This window comes from Vicia villosa, linkage group LG5 (genome assembly GCF_029867415.1).
Source record: "Vicia villosa cultivar HV-30 ecotype Madison, WI linkage group LG5, Vvil1.0, whole genome shotgun sequence".
Lineage (NCBI taxonomy): Eukaryota > Viridiplantae > Streptophyta > Magnoliopsida > Fabales > Fabaceae > Vicia > Vicia villosa.
This window is the reverse complement of record NC_081184.1, coordinates 162,857,719-162,878,439: the sequence shown is the minus strand read 5'-3', so window position 1 is coordinate 162,878,439 and position 20,721 is coordinate 162,857,719. Positions and strand designations below refer to the sequence as shown.

At 32.9% G+C, this 20,721-nt stretch overlaps 3 protein-coding genes across 4 annotated transcripts; 2 read left to right on the top strand and 1 right to left on the bottom strand.

The window, feature by feature from the left end:
* The first annotated feature begins 3,642 nt into the window (after positions 1–3,642).
* LOC131608053 (actin-depolymerizing factor 7-like) lies at positions 3,643–5,436 on the top strand. The gene is made up of 3 exons (XM_058879992.1): positions 3,643–3,763; positions 3,857–4,116; positions 4,929–5,436. The coding sequence occupies exons 1-3, from the start codon at positions 3,761–3,763 to the stop codon at positions 5,077–5,079; spliced, it is 414 nt and encodes a 137-aa protein (XP_058735975.1). The 5' UTR covers positions 3,643–3,760; the 3' UTR covers positions 5,080–5,436.
* Positions 5,437–9,811: 4,375 nt separating this feature from the next.
* On the top strand, positions 9,812–13,361 carry LOC131603619 (RNA-binding NOB1-like protein). Its single transcript, XM_058876010.1, has 5 exons — positions 9,812–10,249; positions 11,046–12,108; positions 12,345–12,513; positions 12,857–12,973; positions 13,095–13,361. The coding sequence occupies exons 1-5, from the start codon at positions 9,913–9,915 to the stop codon at positions 13,239–13,241; spliced, it is 1,833 nt and encodes a 610-aa protein (XP_058731993.1). The 5' UTR covers positions 9,812–9,912; the 3' UTR covers positions 13,242–13,361.
* Positions 13,362–14,887: 1,526 nt separating this feature from the next.
* On the bottom strand, positions 14,888–19,153 carry LOC131603618 (probable LRR receptor-like serine/threonine-protein kinase At1g63430). Of its 2 annotated transcripts, none has more exons than XM_058876008.1 (13): positions 18,566–19,153; positions 18,193–18,331; positions 17,810–17,881; positions 17,562–17,705; positions 17,300–17,449; positions 17,080–17,193; positions 16,935–16,999; positions 16,604–16,858; positions 16,316–16,521; positions 16,086–16,221; positions 15,844–16,001; positions 15,545–15,760; positions 14,888–15,393 (listed from the first exon to the last, which is right to left on the bottom strand). In XM_058876008.1, exons 1-13 carry the CDS (start codon positions 18,648–18,650, stop codon positions 15,154–15,156), a joined length of 1,980 nt encoding a protein of 659 aa, XP_058731991.1. In that variant the 5' UTR covers positions 18,651–19,153; the 3' UTR covers positions 14,888–15,153. The 2 variants fall into 2 exon arrangements, with proteins under 2 accessions (XP_058731991.1, XP_058731992.1); XM_058876009.1 differs by having other exon boundaries at positions 16,935–16,993.
* Between the last annotated feature and the right edge of the window lie 1,568 nt (positions 19,154–20,721).

The window sequence follows — 20,721 nt, the reverse complement described above, 5'->3', positions numbered from 1 at the left end:
ACAGCGCGCGTCGCGCCCAACCAGCTGAATTGGAAAAACAGCTTTTAGTAAAAACGGCGTAACTTGAGAACCGTAACTCCGATTTGCGCCCGGTTCGAAGCGTTGGAAAGCTTATTCAATTTCCTATCTAACAATGAATAAATGACAGTCAAATTGATGATTTTTATCATCCTCATTTTGAGCCTTAACCACCGAATAAATTGATTCCGCAGCTCGAAATCGCGCGTTTGAAGCCGTGTCTTCGACACTTTATTGCTCATGCTCCAAATACGCAAGAATACCTACAAAAAGAGTAGAAAATTATCAAAACATATAAGAGTGTATGAAAATACATCTATTCAAAAAGTATACGTATTTATGCACAAAACGGGGAATTATTCAACGGTATTAACAAAAAGTATCGATAAGTGCAACAAAACATATATACAAAATAACTACATTTTGGCACTTAACATTACACCAGAAGTAGAATGTCATAACATTGTGTCTGACATTTGTACTACTAGTATTCTCCACAAGTTTCATCTTTTTTTTCAACAGACCCTTGCCTAAGAACTTATCTCCTTCAGAAACGGTCAACAGATGACCTCTTGATACTAGAAGCACACACAGAGAGGTTGCCACAATCTCAACAAACAGAACTACCACTCCTTGAATTTTTGTTGAGCATAACCTTACCATGTTTGAATTAAATCACGGTCTGCTTAAGATACTTCGAAATCCTTCTTGATAAGGTGTTTTTCAATCTCACACATTGATTAACATACTCCTTGAACTGAAGAGATTCTTCTTTATCCTTAGCTGTGTTGATCCGATCATAGAAATTTTGTCTTCATAGTCATCTTCACTATGTGAAGTCTTCATCATGAAAGTAATTATGTATTGCCAGAACACATTACTAACATCCAGATCAGAACCTGCCCATTTTAATCCACCTTATGCCTGAACTGTCACTTTAGACAATAATGTTGCTTTTTAAAACTTCTAATGTATATTCCCAGTCCTTCTTCCACGAAATACGTACCTTGTGATGTTAGTACCACTTAAGACATAAGTTCATCTGAACTCAAACAAACTCTGACTATCCAAAGAGATAACACATTCTCTATAGAGGACTTGGAACACAAGAAACGATTTGTGTTCACGACTCGAAACAAGACTCTTTATTCTTTACCAAATAGTTGTAAAGAATAACCTCAGAATTAACAATGCCTGAACACTACCCTTAAACCATATGATTGACTTAAATAGACAATCATAACCTAGACTCTAGACACTTCTCATATCCGAATGAAGAACATGAGGGACTCAAACAAGACTCAACCAAAACAAAAGGACTCGATAAACCTGAGCAATTTAAACAACATACCTGGACTTTAACCAAAGTCTTCATCAAGAAATGTTATTTGAGAACGAACTGCACCAGGCGGACTTGTGCATAGGTTGGAACATGTACTTAGATCAGAATAAGTGATACACACCATCAATTCATGTCGTCAGATGATAATGCAAAGAATATTCTTTGCTAGTCTTTGAGAATAAACATGATTTGAGTTATGTTCTGAGTTTTTGTGTGACTTTGTTTTTCTTTCTTCAAGATTAGTCTTTGAAAAGACTTTGCAAATGGATAGAAACGAAAAACATTGTCTTTGTTGATCTTCATACTCTTTTACTTACCCTGAGATATACAACTTTTAGGACATCTTTGATGTTCTTCCTTGAAGTTCCCTTCATTTGGAATTGCCACAGCTTCCAAGTTTAGAAACCTCAGTTTGCTTGCTACACAAGATCCAGATTGCCACACTCTGTAACTTAAAATAGAAGAAACTATGACTGTGTAACCATAAATTGATCATCAATATACACGTCTGAGTTGTTTTATACAGACCTTGTAAATATCCAGCTCCCATCAAGATATTTAACAGAATCAGTATGCCACATCAGAGACTCTTGCCCTCTTCTTTGATGTGTGAAGATAATTGAGAACCCATGGTTAGAAGAACTTCTTCTCTGTTTAGCATCCAGGTTCTAAACCTAATAAGTACTAAGTCTCCCTTCAAAGTACTTACCAGCTTTTCAGTTAGAATTTTCTACTCACACTAGGTCATTCTGACTGATTACCTCTTCACATTTATACTTTATGTTCTTGGCAAATAAATAAAATAACTGAAGATCTTGAGATGTTGTAACATCAGATATGACATCATCCTTCATGATTCTTGGTTAACATTTTTAATGTCAAGTTGACAACACTCAGGTTAGTAACAGAATAATCCAATTATCAGCAATATCCAGACATATCAAGGGATAAAATAGCCAGCATCTCAATAACCTTTTCTTCAGACTTTCATTCTGATTTTGAGATGAAGGATGCCATAGTCTGTACCTATAGAGGAGATTCCTTCAGCTAGGTTTCTGGAACAGACTTAGTCATAGCATGACACTGAATTAGTCAGATCCATCTGACTTCCTTGATTTCAAACAACACTACCCTTTCTGGATAACAACTAGGGCAGTACACATTCTTAATCATATTTCACTGTGATTGAGACACAGTATTCAGCTCCAACAACTGCTTTATGGTTATGAATACTTATCTGGTTTCGTTGATCAGAGGAAACTTACAGATATAGGCTCTTCAAAAGTACAACATAAAGGATTAGAAAGGAATACCTTCGTGAGTTTTTCTTAGTGGAGCTGAGCACATGTTAATCGTGTCCTGATTAACTTAGCCAGATGTCTCCTCTTCCAGACCAGGAGTAAGTTCCAAACCAATGTTCTCACACTACATTAGTTTAGCACCAGAACATCTGTTCTTCAGCTGGTAGCTGCATACCAGTTCTCAATGTCCTAACATCTAGTAGAACATTTATTCCACCTTCTAGGAACACTCAGCCTTTTCAAGGCACACTGTCATACCCCAAAATTTGCCCCCTCATTTTTAAAGACAAAAATCTTCAAATGCGAAAATAATTGAAGAGGACACCCTAAGCTTTCCAACAAATTAAAAATTATTCCCAAATAATGAGAATTGAGAAAATTATGGCTGGTGAAAGTTGGGAAATTTTGAGTCAGTGCATAAAATCCAAATTGAGCAAATTCATTATTGGGCCATAGTTTTAATCCAATCATCCCTTAAATTGTTTTATTTTAGTTGTTTTGATTTATTCATTTAAATAATTCAAAATAAAGAAAATAAAATAAATTAAGCCAAAATCCGTAGAAAAATCTGCAGATTTTCTTGCGAATTTTCCTTCGGATTTTGATTTTAGGGACTAAAACAAACGCGAAAGTGAAATATAGGGACTCAGATCCAGAAAAAAAATTTACAGTGACAAAAATCAAAAACTCGTTAACTTATAGGGACCAAAATGCATTTAAGCCAATAATAAATTATGATATGGAATAAAAGAATTTTGAATTAACTTAAAATTTTATAAAACAGTAGTATTTCAATAATTTCATTTTTTTTTTACAACATGTAAGCATGTTTGTTGAAAAAAAGATAACGTGGAAGCATGAAAAAAATTTGTGGATACATAATGAAAGAAGCAAAATAGATTGTAACAGATACATCCATCAATTTCTCCTAAAAATTCTATTCTTAGTCATGTCAAATTTCCACCTCTCATGATCCATAAATCATGGATCTTCATTAGTTATTTTTTCTCCATTGTTTTCATTGAGTCTATTCCATTACTCCAATTTTACATTCTCAATTTTACATTTCTCATTGCGTTTCTTTTTCATTGCTGACAAAATGGTATGATTTCTCTTGTTCTTTCTTTAAACATTTTACTAGCCAAATTATTTTGCATGATGGTTGAAACTGATAGCATGAAATTTTGCATGACAGGCGAACGCGGCGTCTGGAATGGCAGTGCATGATGAATGCAAACTGAGGTTTCAAGAGCTAAAATCGAAGAGGAGCTACCGGTTCATTGTGTTCAAGATAGAAGAGCAGCAAGTTGTCGTCGATAAATTAGGCGAGCCTACGGAAAGTTATGATGATTTTATGGCTAGTTTTCCGGCTGATGAGTGCCGATACGCTGTCTATGATTTTGATTTCACAACCGATGAGAACTGCCAGAAAAGCAAGATCTTCTTTGTTGCATGGTAACTTTATTATATATGAAATTGCACTTCTTTATTCAGCTGCATTATTAATACTATTCTATGAGAATTGATAACAATCAGCTCTTACTAAATACAATAGTATAATGTTAATGACTTTCCATTCAAAAATCTGTGCATATGTGATATCCTCCTCAAATTTTCTATTACACTAACCAATTGTTTGATATATAATATGTAGTTTTAAAATATATATATATATATACTAGGTTATTCAGATTCAAACAGATCCATATAAAAATAAAAATAAAACGCAAAATAAATAAATATTATTTTATGTGTTTAAATGTCATTTTATGAAAACCGTTCAATTCAGATCGGATTTCAAATTGATTTTTAAAAATCGATCCAAGCATTATCACAAACACCCCTAATATATACATGCAAAATATTATATATTATTAGATGCTACTTGAAAGATGGGGACATGTTAAGTTCCTTGTTTAGGGCCACCGGTCTCTTAATTTATGTTAGAAAATCACATCCAAATGCAATAAAACATGAAAATAATGAAGGAACTATTTCGAGTTTGAGTTATTAGATTTTTCACTCCAATTTTGATCAAATTGATGGCAGAGTTTTCTTATATTTAGGGAGGGTCATGGATAGGTTAACCAAAGTTTAAGTATGACAAATTAAATAGGAGTTCTATTTTTTCATGTTTTAAATATTTTGAAGCTTTTTTTTAGTCACGGCTTAAACATGTCAAATTTTAGACTCTGTGCAGTAGTTCGTCTTATACACTAAATCTAAGTCAACGGCTAATCATTGTGTTGATTATGTACTCGTTGTAGGTCACCAGATACCTCAAGGGTGAGGATGAAGATGGTGTATGCAAGTTCCAAGGATAGATTCAAGAGAGAATTGGATGGCATTCAAGTTGAACTACAAGCAACTGATCCAAGTGAGATGAGCTTGGACATTGTGAAAGGGAGAGCCCTCTAAGCCATTCTTGCTATATATGTTCTCATGTTATGGATTAATTCCTAGCTGTTTATTTGGAAACTTTGGGAGCCATCGTGTATTGTCATATGCATCATTCTTCCTTGTACTTAGATACATTGTTTGGTTTTCTAGTGATTTTTTAGACTCTTGCCTTGTTTGAACTTGAAGGGTTATGTGCGGTGGGTTCATGATTAGTAACATATATTATATAGGTTGGTATGGTTCTCTTACAAGTTGCCAATTTGACCACTTGATTTTTCACTTGAGGTTAGATTTTGTGCAATAGTTGCTACCAAAAGAATGATATGTGTAATGTCCTTTTTCTTTTCTTGGTAATGTATGATCATTTTTCTATCTCTTTATATTGTGGAAGTATATTGGTATATAGGAATTTGGGCTAGCATACGCTAGTAGGGATCTCCGTGGAGAATTCTTCGTTTCAGACACTAATGGAGAATTTTCTTCTGCGGAGATGAAGATGTGAACAAAAAATTTCAAAGACATTTTGAAAATAGAGACGGCAAATATATCTCCAGTTCCGCATAGTCTCCCCGCCTAAAATACTATTATATTCTTAATTAATATATAATTTTAAATTTATATATATATATATATATATATATATATATATATATATATATATATATATATATATATATATATATATATATATATATATATATATATATATATATATATATACATATATATATATATATATATATATATATACATATATATACATATATATATATATATATATATATATATATATATATATATATATATATATATATATTATAAAAAGATTTAGAAAATATATATAATTTTAGTAAAAGAGATCTAGATTGTTATTTTAAAATTTTTTAAGTTTTAAAATTTAGCGTTCATGACTTTTATGGATGTAGATTAAATATTGTTAAAATAATATATCTGTTGTAATATTTTTTTTTGTTCACTACATAAATCACGCTTAACTGCAGGAGTTTGTTTGTTTGTGGAGATTTTAGAAATGCCCTCGAGATTAACTTAAAAAGTAAGGATGACATTAATTGAGGCGAAAAATATTTGTTATTTGCGGTACAAAAACTCCCTAAACTTTGTTAATTTTTTTTACTCCTTTACTTAAGTTTTATATTAATTTTTTTATCTATTTAATAGATTTTCTAATTTTAAAAATATTACATGAACAATTAAGAGAAAAAAGTATCAAAAGAATAAAAAGGAGAAAACAACGGAATATAACACTTTTTTTTTTATTTCTTATGGATCTTTGCGAAAACAATGAGGATCTATGAGGACATCAGGGATCTGTGGAGATGAAGATGAGGGAGAAAATGCTCTTGTGGCAGAAGTCTGAGACGGGGATGATGAATAATATTTTTTAGTTATCGGTTGGCAAATAATAAATAGAGATTTAATGTGATTTGCGGTTTACATAACCATGATTTATGTGAAAAATTAGTCGGCCGTCCAATTGCATGTCGCCTCTTGTCGGAAGAGAAGGAATGTGTTTCTAACATGACATTGAATTTGGTACAGCCCAAAAACATACTTGCAACCTTGAAGCGTAACAGACCCAGGAGTATCGCAAATATTAAGTTAGTGTACAAGAGGCGCTACAATACAAATTAACGTTTAGGGGGGGATATAACCCAAATGCAACACCTCTTGAAACTTCTAGATGATAGCAATTACGTATCTAGGCACCGGAGATGCGATGATGGAGTAATAGTAAGAGATGCATTTTTCGACTCATCCTGATTCCATAAAGTTGTTTACATGTTTCCCACTGTGCTCATAATTGATTCATTGTATAAGACCAACAAATACAGGCTTCCATTATTGAAAATTGTTGGTGTTACGTCCACTGAGAAGAATTATTATGTCAATTTTTCATTTCTAGAGTGCGAAAAAGAGGACAACTTTGCTTGGGATTTAGAGGTGTGTCGGTCAATCTTAAAGGAACAAAAAATATGCCGAAAGTCATTGTTACCGACCGCGATACCGCTTTAATGGATTCAGCTGCAAATGTATTTCCTACTTCTTATGCACTACTATATAGGTATCATATTACAAAGAATATGAGAAGTCGGGTTAAACCCGTTGTAGGTACAATACATATTTATATGGATTTTTTTCCTTTGTCCAAATCAAATGAATCAAGACTCTATTTATAGACAAAAAATGATGAATTTTGGTAAAAATAAAAATAAATAAAAAATTTATTTTCTATAAAATAATTAACTCCAAATAATTAAGGTGAGATAAAAATATAAACAATCACAACAATCAGTAAGATTTTGCAAAGTATTATAAGTGGCCCCCACTCATTTCTCATTCAACATGTTGAATATTTTCAATACAAATTAATCCATGTCACTTTTAACACCTCATTCAGCCATCCATTGGAAGCATTCAACCATTGAAAAGTATATTCAACACCCCCATTGCAAGTGGTCTTAGTGATTGGGTGACCAATAAACTATTTTACTCGGTCTCATACTAGGAACTAATATTTTGACCTCGAGTCCATTACACGAGGTATTTAAGGTATTATCTGCTTTTGGTCTCTGTGGAATTCCTTCAATTTTTTGTCATTTGGAAAATGCGCCTTGTTGGACTCGAAGAGTACATGTTTTGTATATAAACTATCTTTAGATTGGATTCTTAAGAAATGTGAAAGTTTTTGGCGTACCAGAATAGTAGCCTCCCATTTGAGGCTAAGGGGGCTAACAAATGGGCTCTTGAACATGCTTGTGGAATGAGTCTCACAATGAACACCAAATATTCATAATGAGTTTATTGGATAACTTATTAGTATGAAGCTAGAGATAAGGACTCGACGTGTATGGTAGTATTGAAGTATATACTGGGTGGCAAATGAGTGTCGAGAATGAGATTATGAGGTTCTTACGTGAAGTACTAGGCCCGGTCTTTTACCAGTGCAACCTGTGCTATGGAACTGGGTCCCAAAATTCCAGGGCCCAATTTTATTATTATTATCAAATAAAAAACATTAAAAAAAATATATGAGAGACTTTCTGCAATTTTATTTACCATTTGTAGAAGTAAAATAATATTATATATAAGCTACTTAATAGAGCCATAGGCACACACAGAGAGAATGGCAAGCGGTGGTGTTCACATGATGCTTTTAGAATTTATCTTTATGTCTTTAACAAAATTTGCTACATGTACATATTTCAAAATATACAGTATTATATATTGAAAATACAGTGTGGATATTATATTAGAATAATTAATTTAATGTTTTATTTTTCATACTCTTGAGTCAATGTTATTAAGTTATATTTTTGTTCAGTTTAATTTTATTCGTGAAATTATAATTCTTAATTTTCTCAATTAATTTTTTTATTAATATAATAATTTGATATAGAAACACAATTTTATAATGGGACTGAATTTTTTATAAAAATACTTAATGAATTGATATTTATAAGAGTTTAAAATGATATTTTAAAGACAATAAAATATAAAAATCTAATAGATGAATTTGATTTTATAAGTGTTTGGTGAAAGACTTTTTAAAGTAACTAAAAAAATTTAAAATTTATGAAATGATATTATTAGTTTAAAGTTCAAACAATGCGCCAATTTTAGTTTTAAATTTAAGTCTATTTTTAAAATTAGAACAGGGCCTCTTAATTCAATGGGCCGACCCTGACATGAACCCTCTATTTATAAATCTTTTTAAACTACTCTTTATCATGGGCCATTATGAGCATGATCCACTGACACCTTTTTCATAATGATTGGTGATATGCATTGAGCCTCATGACGTTGGGTTTTGCTTGTATTAGTTAAGGTCACACAGGTCAATTAAAGTCAAATTTAAGGTCTAGTGTAGAGACATTGGTTAGTTATGTGTAAGAATGGTAAAACGGGTCCGGTCCGTCGGGCATGTCCATTTTGCCCGCATTTTTTTATGGGGCGGGACAAGGTTTTAGGTCTGCTCTCTTTAATCTTCCCGTTCCGCCTCGTATTTTCGCAAACATGAATTTTTTCGTACAATTTTACTATTTTTAGCTTAAAAGGTTCAATGTCCGCGGACTTTTTCTACCCCACCCTCACTTTTTTGCAGAGCGAGACAATATTTTAGACCCACACTATCAAATATATCAGCTCCATTCCATCTCATTTTTTTACGGACTTTTACGGGACAGACTTAAACGGGACAAACATGTACATTTGCGTCTTTAGAGTATTCGTTTGGCCTGCTAAGTCCGAGCTAATGACCCTCTTAAGTTTTCTCTAGTATAACAGTCGTCGATGAATATATATCAAAATAAAAAAGTATAAGTATATATTTCATAACTACAAACAAGTTTATTCGATTTAATAAATTACAAACATAATTTATTTTAAATAAATAAAGAAAATTTAAAAATAATTTTATGTTTTATTTATTGAATAAATCATAGTTGCAATTTGTTAAATAAAATTTTCTTTCATCGATGCACTTTATTTTTAATCACATTTAATTATTACGTAAAAAATATTTATGTGATTTTATGAATTTTTTTTATATATTTTCTTTCATATCAAATTTGTAGATACTCATTTTATTTTCTAATTCTTTCACTTTTTTGTTCAACAAATAAGTAAAATATAAATAAATAGAAATTAAATTATTCAAATTTTTTTATTTATAAACTAAACTAATTTTTTATTTCTCAAGAATTAAATAGGGTTTTTACTCAAAATTTATATCGTCTTTCCAACATATCAACAAACAACAATCTAAGGAACCGTGTCTTTCCAAACACCTAAAACCCTAAACCAAACTAAAACGGCGGCAGAGCTTGAATCATGGAGGAAGCTTCATCAATTGCACCGCCACCTCCTAAACCATCGTGTTGGAGCAGCATAGTGAAGAAGGAGGCACCGCCACCTCAACAGCCGCCGCCACTTTTGGAGACTCAACAAGTTTTGGAAGATGCGCGTAACCGTCATGGGATATCTGTTGCCATTGTTGATGCTAATGCTGTTATTGCAGGTGGAGAGAAGCTTCATGGTATTGCTGATAAGTTTGTTTCTGTCCCGGAGGTTTTGGAGGAAATCCGTGATCCTGTTTCTCGCCACAAGCTTTCTTTTCTTCCGTTTACTATCCAAACTATGGAACCCACCCCTGAATCCATTAACAAAGGTATTTTATTTTATCTGATTTTTAAGTTTTATTAGTTTCTTCACATTGTTATGATTTTATGATTATGATGATTCTGTAGAATTAGTTGTTAGTTGTTAGGTGTGTTTGGATAAACCTATTTGAGTTCATCTAACTATTTTTTAAAATCTTGGTATCTGGCCTTACTACCAAAATAATTTATTTTGAATATAATTGATTATGAATGAATTGATTATGTAAAATTATTATAGCTAATAGTGAGTTGAATGTAAAGTGATTTATATTTTGATAAATGTATTTAGAAGTGAGTTCAACAGAAAATTTCAATGTAAAAATCATGTTTAAACTCAAAAGTTACAAATTTAGTTAAGTAGAATCAATTTTGGAGGCAAAATCAATTATACTTTAGAAGAACTAAACACTCAAAGTCATTCCAAAATCAATTCTACATCTCTAGAATTGATTTTGACTCTTCCAAAAGTTAAACCAAACCTACACTAATACTTGTGACATCATTTAGAAGAGCTTATGAAAATAACTTATTACATGTCCATAAGTTGCATGGCCATTCGTTTTCAGCTTATTTTCACAAACACTCTAGGGTAACTTAAGAAAACTACTTATAGTTAATATGAAAAAAGATTGACTTTATTTTGTCATTTGTTATAGAAATATCGTATGCTTTAAGCACTTAGTTAAGTTATTTATCCAAACAAGACCTTAGTATAGTATCTTATGTTTCTGTTTGTATGTAATATGAAGATGTTTTTTTGAATTCTAACTTGGAAATCTTTTTACCAATTGGACATGGTTGTAGTTGTCAAATTTGCTAGGGTTACTGGTGATTTACAGACTCTATCAGATGTTGATATCAAACTCATGGCTCTAACATATACTTTGGAGGCTCAAATTCACGGAACAAAACATCTCAGAGAAAGCCCGCCTCCAGTGCAAACCTTAAATGTTAAGAGGTTGCCTGAGAAGGACTTGCCCGGATGGGGTTCGAATGTTTCCAATTTGGAAGAGTGGGAAGCATTGGAACGCGAAGAGGATAATGCAAATTCAAATTCAAGAATCCTTCCTCTGCAGGACTTGAGTTTGAACATTGTTCCTCAAGATGATATCTCTGTAGATGGTTCAGTAGAACATGCTAGTGAAACTACCTTGGAAATTCTAGATGGTAGTGAACATGGTGGTTCAACGAGGCGTAAGAATTATCAGCCTAAGAAAAAAGTCATAAACATTGAAGGGAAGATAGTGGCTGATGGTGTTGATGCATCTCAAGGGCAAGTTGATGACAATGAAGGTGATTGGATGCCTGCTGTTAGTCGTAGTACTCACAGGAGATTTCTAAGAAGGAAAGCTAGACGAGAACACTATGATGCATTATCCAGTAATCAAGATCAACAAGATATGGAAGAAACCATCGATGGAAGTGTTTGTGAAGATGACAAGGCTTCAAACCGTGATGAGAACCATATTGAAAATGTTGTTTCCAAGGATGATATGATATCTGCAGAGAACAATGACGGGGAAGCCCTCTCTGCAACTCTGGAGCAAATGACTCTGGAAAAAGGTTCACTTGAAGTTAACGAAGAACACAAACCAAGTTTGTCTCCTGAAGAGCTGCAGTCAAACAATGATATGGAAAGTGCATCGGATGTTAGTGCATTTCACTCCGAGATTGCAAGTCAGACAAGTGAAGCTGCTGATGCTTCATATGCAGATGATGATGTCAGTGAACAAAGTTGGATGCTTAGATCTTTGTCTGAATCATCTGTGGCCTGTATAACCGGTGATTTTGCAATGCAAAATGTTCTTCTCCAAATGGGTTTGCGCTTGCTGGCACCTGGAGGATCACAGATACACCAGCTGCATAGGTAATAGTTACTTGTTAGTAGCTTCTTAAAGATACACTGTTAATATAGATTATCTGTCTTTGCTATTTTCTAATGTGTGGCGGAATTGAACCTTGTGTGTTTTTTTTAAACATTGTGCAATATTATAATTGTGCAATGACACATGCCTATTTCTTCTAATCTCTATGATGCTATCTTATGAAGCACAGTATGCTATTGTATTATACGAGCTTATTTTTTAATTTGTTTGCATCCAGGTGGATACTTAAGTGTCATGCTTGCTTCACTGTTACTGCTGAAATTGGGAGGATTTTCTGTCCAAAATGTGGAAATGGTGGCACCTTAAGGAAGGTAGCTGTCACTGTTAATGAAAATGGAATAATGTTGGCAGCCCGTCGACCCCGAATTACATTACGTGGCACAAAGGTGAGTATATTATGAAATACTGGCAGATATCAATTCAATTTTCCTTATTCATGTTGGTCATTTTATTTCTAAAGACGTGTTCTTTCAGTCACATGGTCATCTTTGTAATTGTCGGGTACTTGATTAATGGGTTACTAACAATGATTAATGAATACTAATGGATCAATTCCACACCCTTCCTGGAAAGTTACCAGACTTGATGAGCATTTATCCCAGAAGTTCTGTTTGATAGATGTTTGTTTTCAGTTGTACGAATGATGATGTATCTGAATAACTGAATATTTATCATTTGTATCTTTCTGTGGCTAAGCTGTTAATGCTTTTTCAATGACTTTACGTGCAGTTCTCATTGCCTTTACCACAAGGAGGAAGGAATGCAGTCACAAAAAACGTTATTCTCCGTGAAGATCAACTCCCTCAAAGGGTACTTCATCCTAAAACAAAGAAGAAATCCAACAAGGTAGTTTGTGTGTTTTAATATAGCTAATGACTTGTTTCCCACAACAGTGTGGTTTTCTTTCTTTTTGTCTCAATCATTTTAAAAAACTTCACTGAACTGAGCTACTTAATACCCTCTGTAGGATGATGAGTTCTTTGGGCCAGACGATGTCTTCAGCCACCACAATTCTAAAGGATCTCCGTTCCTGCCTCCTGTAAGGAAAGCACTAGCAGTTTACAGTGGGAAGAGAAATCCAAATGACAATCACTACTCTTCAAAGCGGAAGTAGTGGATATCCAAAAATTTGGTTGAATGGCTTGTTTGCACCATCAATTTTGTTTTTTATTGCTTTTTGTTGAATGTTACCTTGGAAGGTTGTTTAAGCTATACAAGAACATGATTTAAACCATGCTTCATCTATATATGATTTAGTTTGGGTGATTTATAGAACCTGATTAACGGCATGATATGATTTTTATTTGCCTACTGGTAGAGTATAGTGTGAAGGCATAATCAATTTTGCACTAATGCCATTGTCCACATAATCGAGTAGCTAGTTCCTATGGGAAAGTGATTATGACAGAAGGGGAGTTACTTGTTGAGATGTGTAATAAGAGCTATTTTTCCAATATTTAATTTGAACAGATTCCTTTATTGTTTGCTCTTTTAAAACATTAATCATGTGTATTAGATTTCTCCTCTTCCTTCTCTGAGTTAGGTTTTGGAGGAAGGGAGAGTAGAGTTTACTTTTTTTAAATTAAGGACATTTCAAAATGTTTTTTATAAATGAATTTAGAATGATTGAAATATTATATGATTACTTTTCTTGACTTTTTCTTTGAATTTAGAGAGGGTTTCTGCATTTTAATTTATAAATTTTGTAGGTATCTCTGCTAACTTAAAATCTTGAGGATTAGTGTGCTTTTTGAGAATATAATGTAATATTTTTTATAACAGTAAGAACATAAGCTTCTAGCTCTCTCAATTATGAGATTGTTTCGATTTTTAATATCAGAACTTTCTACGCAACTTAACCCTAAGATATCATGCTCGAGCACACGTCTGCTTCTTAAAATTATTGAATAATCGATCCAATAGTTGACGCGCATGAGAGCATCCAAGAAAACGTGAGAAAATCTCACTAGAAAGTGTAAACTGAAGCCATGTCAACTGCATCTTATCTTTTTGTAACCAAACGAAATACTCAGTGTTGACAGAACCAATACGATGATCTTCATTCATCATCAAGAAATTGAGGCAAAATTCGAGTGCAAACAACAAGACCTGTGAGATTATGTGCATTAATGTACGGTTCTACTTGCGGATGGAAAAGATGCATTAATGTACGGTTCTACTTGCGGATGGAAAAGATGCATTAATGTACGGTTCTACTTGCGGATGGAAAAGATGAAAGTTCTTTTCATCTAGTTTGTGTACGATTTTGAACGAGAAGTGCAGGCGACTTGATTCCTCAGTCGCATTCGAAGCTGCCGGCGCAAGAGTGGTGGTGATCTGAGTGGAAGAGGGAAGCGACATTGGCGGTGGAGTAACCGCAACCATAGATCAATCTAGCAATCTGATACTATAATAGAAAGTAAGGGTAGAGTTTCCATTTCAATTGTAACTAACTCTTTGATTTATGAAAAGTTGGTTACCAAAGGCTGCAGCTGCTATAGAAGATTTGGTACATTCAGTTTTGAAAAGTTATTTTGATATGTCCTTTTTTATTACAATGTTATAATTATATTTATACATAACTAGAGAACTAAAAAAATCACTTATATTACCTCATTATTAAAAGTCCTTATTTTTATTTTAATATGGTCCATTTCATTTAAATATACCAGAAAAATACTACATTGATGTGTATTTCATAAAACAGGGGACCATTTTGAAACAAATGAATGGACCATATTGTTATGACTTTTGTGGTCCTTTTCAACAGCACAATTTTTCTTCTTCCATTCATTAATCAATTTATAGACTTCTACATTTTAGTCACCAATACAAGATACTTGTCATGGATTCTTCCTTACAAATTTCCTTTATGAGCAATCATTTACAGGTAAACTATATATATAGGCAAAAAAAAATTAATCAAAGCAACAAAAAGGTGATTGGTCAGAAAAGCATAATGGGTTATATAGGTAGCAGCATGCTTCTTCAATTTATGTTGTTAGTTTTGAGTATTGATTACTCAATTATGTTGAAAGTGCTAGTTCAGCCCAAGCTAAAGATTTGAGCTCCACACTTATTGATGTGTCGATTCGGCTCTCCAGCATGCTGCATAATTCTTGCATTGATGGACATACATTAGGGTCAGGACTAATACAGAGAGTTATCACCTCGCATATTACTTTGAGATCATCGTATCCGAAATGCTTCAACTCGGAATCGACTAAATATGACATTACTTCCGGCATTTCAAGATAATCTCTCGCCTGCATCACATGTATACAAACAAGTACACGATTAGAGACTTGATCACGAAATATGGTCTTCATTTGAGAAAAGTGATCAGAGTCAGAGTGAGTGCCCGTCTGCACGCTAGTAATAATAATAACTGTAATGAAACTTGTAGAAATTTCTTACCCAATCTACCAAGTAACCTCTGTCCTGGCAATACGGAGATCTGCCACTGATAATCTCAAGTACAAGTACTGCAAAAGCATATATGTTTCCTTTGGTATCAAGGTAGCGCGCTCGAAGGGAGTTTGGAGGAATACTAACACCACCTTGGCTGCTAACGGAACCGGAGTTTTTCTCTGATCTTTCGAGAATTGTCTTCCAACTTTCAAAATCAACCAACTGCAATTTAAAATTTTCATTACAATGACAACAATAACATACAGCATATAAACATCAACGCGTTCTAAACAATTCTTATATACCTTGGGGGAAAAATCTTCTGTAAGGTATACGGCGTTTGAATTCAACTCAGAGATAGTGAATGGAGGATCAATTTCAGTGTGCAAATACTTTAGTCCACGAGCAATGCCAATGATAATTTTCATACGTCGTGTCCAAGATAACTGAAACCCTTCTTCATCTGCAGACATAACTTTCCCGTTTTAAAGAACATAACACAGAAAAATTATATATAAAACACTACTAGCTAAGAATCTCAACTTACAACAATGTAGGTGTTCATAAAGCGTTCCATTTGATGCATAATCAAAAACCAGCATTCTTGTAAATGGAGCGTTTTCTCTACAATATCCTAGTAGTTTTCCTGTGTTTTCGTGATTTAACCTTGCCAAGTCTGCCACCTGAATGACACCAATAGCAGAAAAATCAAACAATCGATTTAATCACTTTTCTCATGTCTTTTGCACACTGCAAGCGTTGGAATGCACTATTTACCTCTCTCTGAAAATAAAGTTCAAGGTGTCCAGTCCAATTCTCTTCTTTGATGCATAGGGAAATCGCGGCAATCTCAGGTCCACCTTTCATTGTACCTTTGTAGACAACACTATCCGGTGAGGATCCGATTATGTTGCTGAAATCTTCACAAGCGACCTCAAGCTCTTGTCTGTTATACCTCCTGACATCTTTCAACATCTCCGAGTCTGCACATTGATATCGTGTTAAATATGATTGAAATAGCCATACACGGTCGTCGGTAGCAATCAAAGAAAGTGAGGAACCGACCTATATATACTGAAATTTGCTCTTTCTCGCTTGAAGATTTCTTCCAAGGAATAATGATGGATGCTTTTTTGTTACACCTTTGAACAGCAGTGAAAATTCCAATCAGAATGAGAGAACCAACCATGGTTCCGGTCGCTATTTCTATAGCCAAAAGCCAAGCAGGTTTTGAACCTCCTTGATGCTTTGATACATGTTCGGCTTTAGATTGGTGCTTCGGTTTCACTACTGGATGGCCTTGAGCAGCTGAAGCTCCAGCTATGAAACAATAACTCATTGTTAGATGTAAAACAAACTATGATCCGCAAAACAAAATATATTATGTCATACTTACCACATTGAACTTTCGTCCGCTGTTTTACGTCTTTGACATGGAGGCAATTCCCTTGAAAGCTAGTCCTGTAAGACGTAGTTCGTGTTTTTTAAGTACGGATATGACTAGAACGGCAACATGCTATTTAGATTAAAATAAAAAGTACCTTGGAAGATACTCCAAACATTTCGGTATGCTACCAACCAAAAAGTTATATGAAAAATCAGCAACTTTAAGCGACGAACGACAGAAGCCAGTCGAATTCGCATTTGATGCATACCTGAATATAAAATGCGATCAATAGGATTCAGATTAACAAGATCCAGATTTTGATAGTGAATCCATAAGCAAACTATATGGATGATAATTGAAATAGTTTTACTCACATTTCATGCATATTCGAAGAAAAATTTGAAGTGCTGGCAGCAGGAACAGGCCCTTCAAGCTTATTCCTATCGAGCCGAAGTTCTTGAAGGTATTTCAAATTTGCAAGCTCTGGAGGTAACCTACCAGTCAAACCATTGGACTGCAGATTTCTACAAGAAATCAAAATCGGGTTGAATGCGTAAGTCCATGATTAGACTTCAAAAGTCAATAATTTTCTCTAATAAGAAAAAACATAGCATAAGCATATTGATTTCCTATTACATTTTCACGATTTCGGTCAAATTTCCAATCTCTCGAGGAATTGGTCCGGATAACTGGTTCTTTCCCAAATCCAACACCTTAAGAGATTTCAACGCGTTCAATTCTTTCGGTATAATTCCAATGAGATTGTTACCATGCAAGATCCTACATCAATAAGAACCACAAATCAGTCACAAAACCATGAAACGAATCATGAACTGTAACACATTTTCACTAATTAAATAAAGGTTTCTGGATGAGAATCATACAATTCTTGCAAGTAGGTTATTTTCCCGATTTCTGGAGCAAGAAACCCTCTGAGTAATGCTCCTGATATGTTTCTGCAAAGAAAGATCCCAATATATAGATTAGAAATCTGCTAACTAATATGATAAACTCTTATGCTATAAGAGGTTAACTAAGACCAGAGCCGTCTTTGAAGGTGTCTAAAGCGAGCTAGTGTCAAATTTTTCTTGATTAAGTTGTGATAAATGTCATGGTTAGAATATAACTAAAAAGGGTCCGTATTTGTTTTGTCAGGGTTGAACCATAGATAACCAACACAGAGCCTCCAAAAACTGAAGAAGCTATGATTAAGATGTTCATTGAATGAGAGACTAATTACAATTTACATGAACCAAATGAATCTTACAGCTTGATGACATGATCTCGAGTTCCGGTGCACGAAACTCCATTCCAATCACAAGGATCTGAATCCAAAGTATTCCAATTGGACAAAACCTTATGTGGATCTTCATACACAGCTTCTTTGAAGGCTTTAAGCGCCCAAACTAAGCACAAAAAGAAAAAACACAACACACAAATCTTCATTAATATGAATAATAAATAACACCATAGTTCCAAGTTTCACTCTTTAAAAGGCAATACAGAAGTACAATGAACATGAAAAGCAATTAATTAATCTCAAAACTTGCAAACTTATTCAACAGCCAAACAGAGATTAACAAAGTGAAAAGTCAAGATCTGAGAGAGAAAATGAATACTCAGCAACATGTAGTTAGTACCTTCATTTGTGGCCACCATGGCAGAAGAAACAAAAGAGAACATAGAAACCAAACCCATAAACAAAAATGAAGTACTCAACTTCATATTTTTTTTTCCTTGTTAATTCAGCACCTTCAATCAAAGAAGAACTCACCAGACAAAAACTAAAAATCCTAGAATTTGGTCGGATTTTTCATTTCTCTACCTTAAAAAAAACAGACACAAATGTTCTAAAAAACCAAACTACATTAACATGAATGAAAAAATGAAAGATAAAAAAAGTAGTGAAACAAGAAGAGAAACAAGAGTTTAATTTAAATGGTAGATTTAAAAATGAAAAGTGTTAGTGAGAGAAAGTAGAGAGAGAAGCAAAATGTGAAAGACATTGACAGTGTACTGGATGAAAGTTTGAAGACAACCCAGAAGAGAATGAAACTTGGATTGAAAGAGAGTTTATCCAAGATTGGATTTTGATGGGACTAGGATTAAAAAAGAGTGACCTTTTTATTTCTACTTGTGTAAGAAAATGGCGGTTTTTGGTGCAAAAATTACTTGATTTTCACTTCAAGTACTTCTTTTTTAGTAATGATTGCAGTTCCAGAAACATATGAGAGGTTTCTGTTCTGAATGTTTCTTTAAAAATGAATATAAATATTATTTTTTATTTATATACTATCTTATTTTGAAAAATAAAAAAATATTTAAACATAAATATATTTGAGCAACATTTATACATAAATTAATTCTTAGATACACTATATTTTTTGAGATATACAAGACGCTCTTTCAATATAAAATATCCGATAAAAAATTAATAAAATATTTTAAAATCAATTATATGTAGATATTTTTGCGAATTCTTATCCTATGAGTGCATGTCTATTAAATTCATCATTTATAATTTTTTATATAAAGTTGTATTTTTATGTTAAAAAAAATTTAGGTGAATTATTCAGTCAGAAATTCACCAATGCAGCACATATTTCAAAATTTGACAAACTATATTTATATTTTTTATAAATAATTTATTAAATAAATAACCTTTTATTTCAACGTCAGAAAGTTAACTTCTAGACGAATTTATAAAAAATTGAATGATATAAGGAGTAAAAGGTGTTATTGCAAAATAAAATTTAAATTAAATAAATATTACTAAATAAAGTAGATCAAATAAATTTTACTTATTTTTATTCTTTATAACAAAATTAGAAGTATTATTAAGATTATCAAAGTTAAGTAGTTAGTGAATTTCAATTAATGTTGAATTATTCAGTTGAATTATGAGTTTGAAAGTTCTAATAAAGTTTGAATTCCACAGTTACAGTTGTTCTCCGTCTAAATAAATTCTAAAATCATTATTAAAGCTATTGTCATGCGTCAATCATGCTTCTGGTCTTCATGCATAAAATTCTCCACCCCTACCCCACCTTTCTCATCTAAATGTATATTTTTTACTCAACAATTTCAAATTGTGTTTCTAAGTTTTTTTTTTCTTTTACCAATTATTTTCAAATAGCCACCACTATCACGTAGTAGTATTTTATTTTCATGCAACTGCGTACTGAATTTAACTTATTAATATATCATTGTACTATGTTTCATGTGTATTTTCTTCATGTTTATTTTCAAATACGTGACTCCGAAAACATAATAATTTAAAACTAAATAATATTTGACTCTAGTCTTCAAATGCAAATTTTATTTTACCTATAGTAATGTCACATCAAGTATTCAGATTCAAGAAATACTACATTTCTTAAATAAATTTTTACCTAACCACTGCGTCAGATTCAAGAATTAATCTAAGGGTTGGTGAAAGGACCAAAAAAGCTATAAATGGAGAAGACTATTCTTCATAAACATATGCTATACGTATATAATAAAAAACATGACCTAATTGTCATGAGAGGGTAGTGGATCTATTTCAGATTAATGAGAGCTTTTAAATTTGAAATCAACTCTACTCATGTTAATTTTTTTGAGAATATTTTTTATCTTCCGTTGTGGTTAGAGTGGAAAAATGGCTCTGGTCTGTGTGTTTGATATGTTCGTTTTACCCGTACGTTAGTATGAAATAAGTTAAGAATTTAAGTCCGCATCCTTTAATGTATTTGTGTCTGTTTTATTTGTGGGGGCAGATATTAATATTATTTTTTTCTTTTCATTTTTAAGCTTA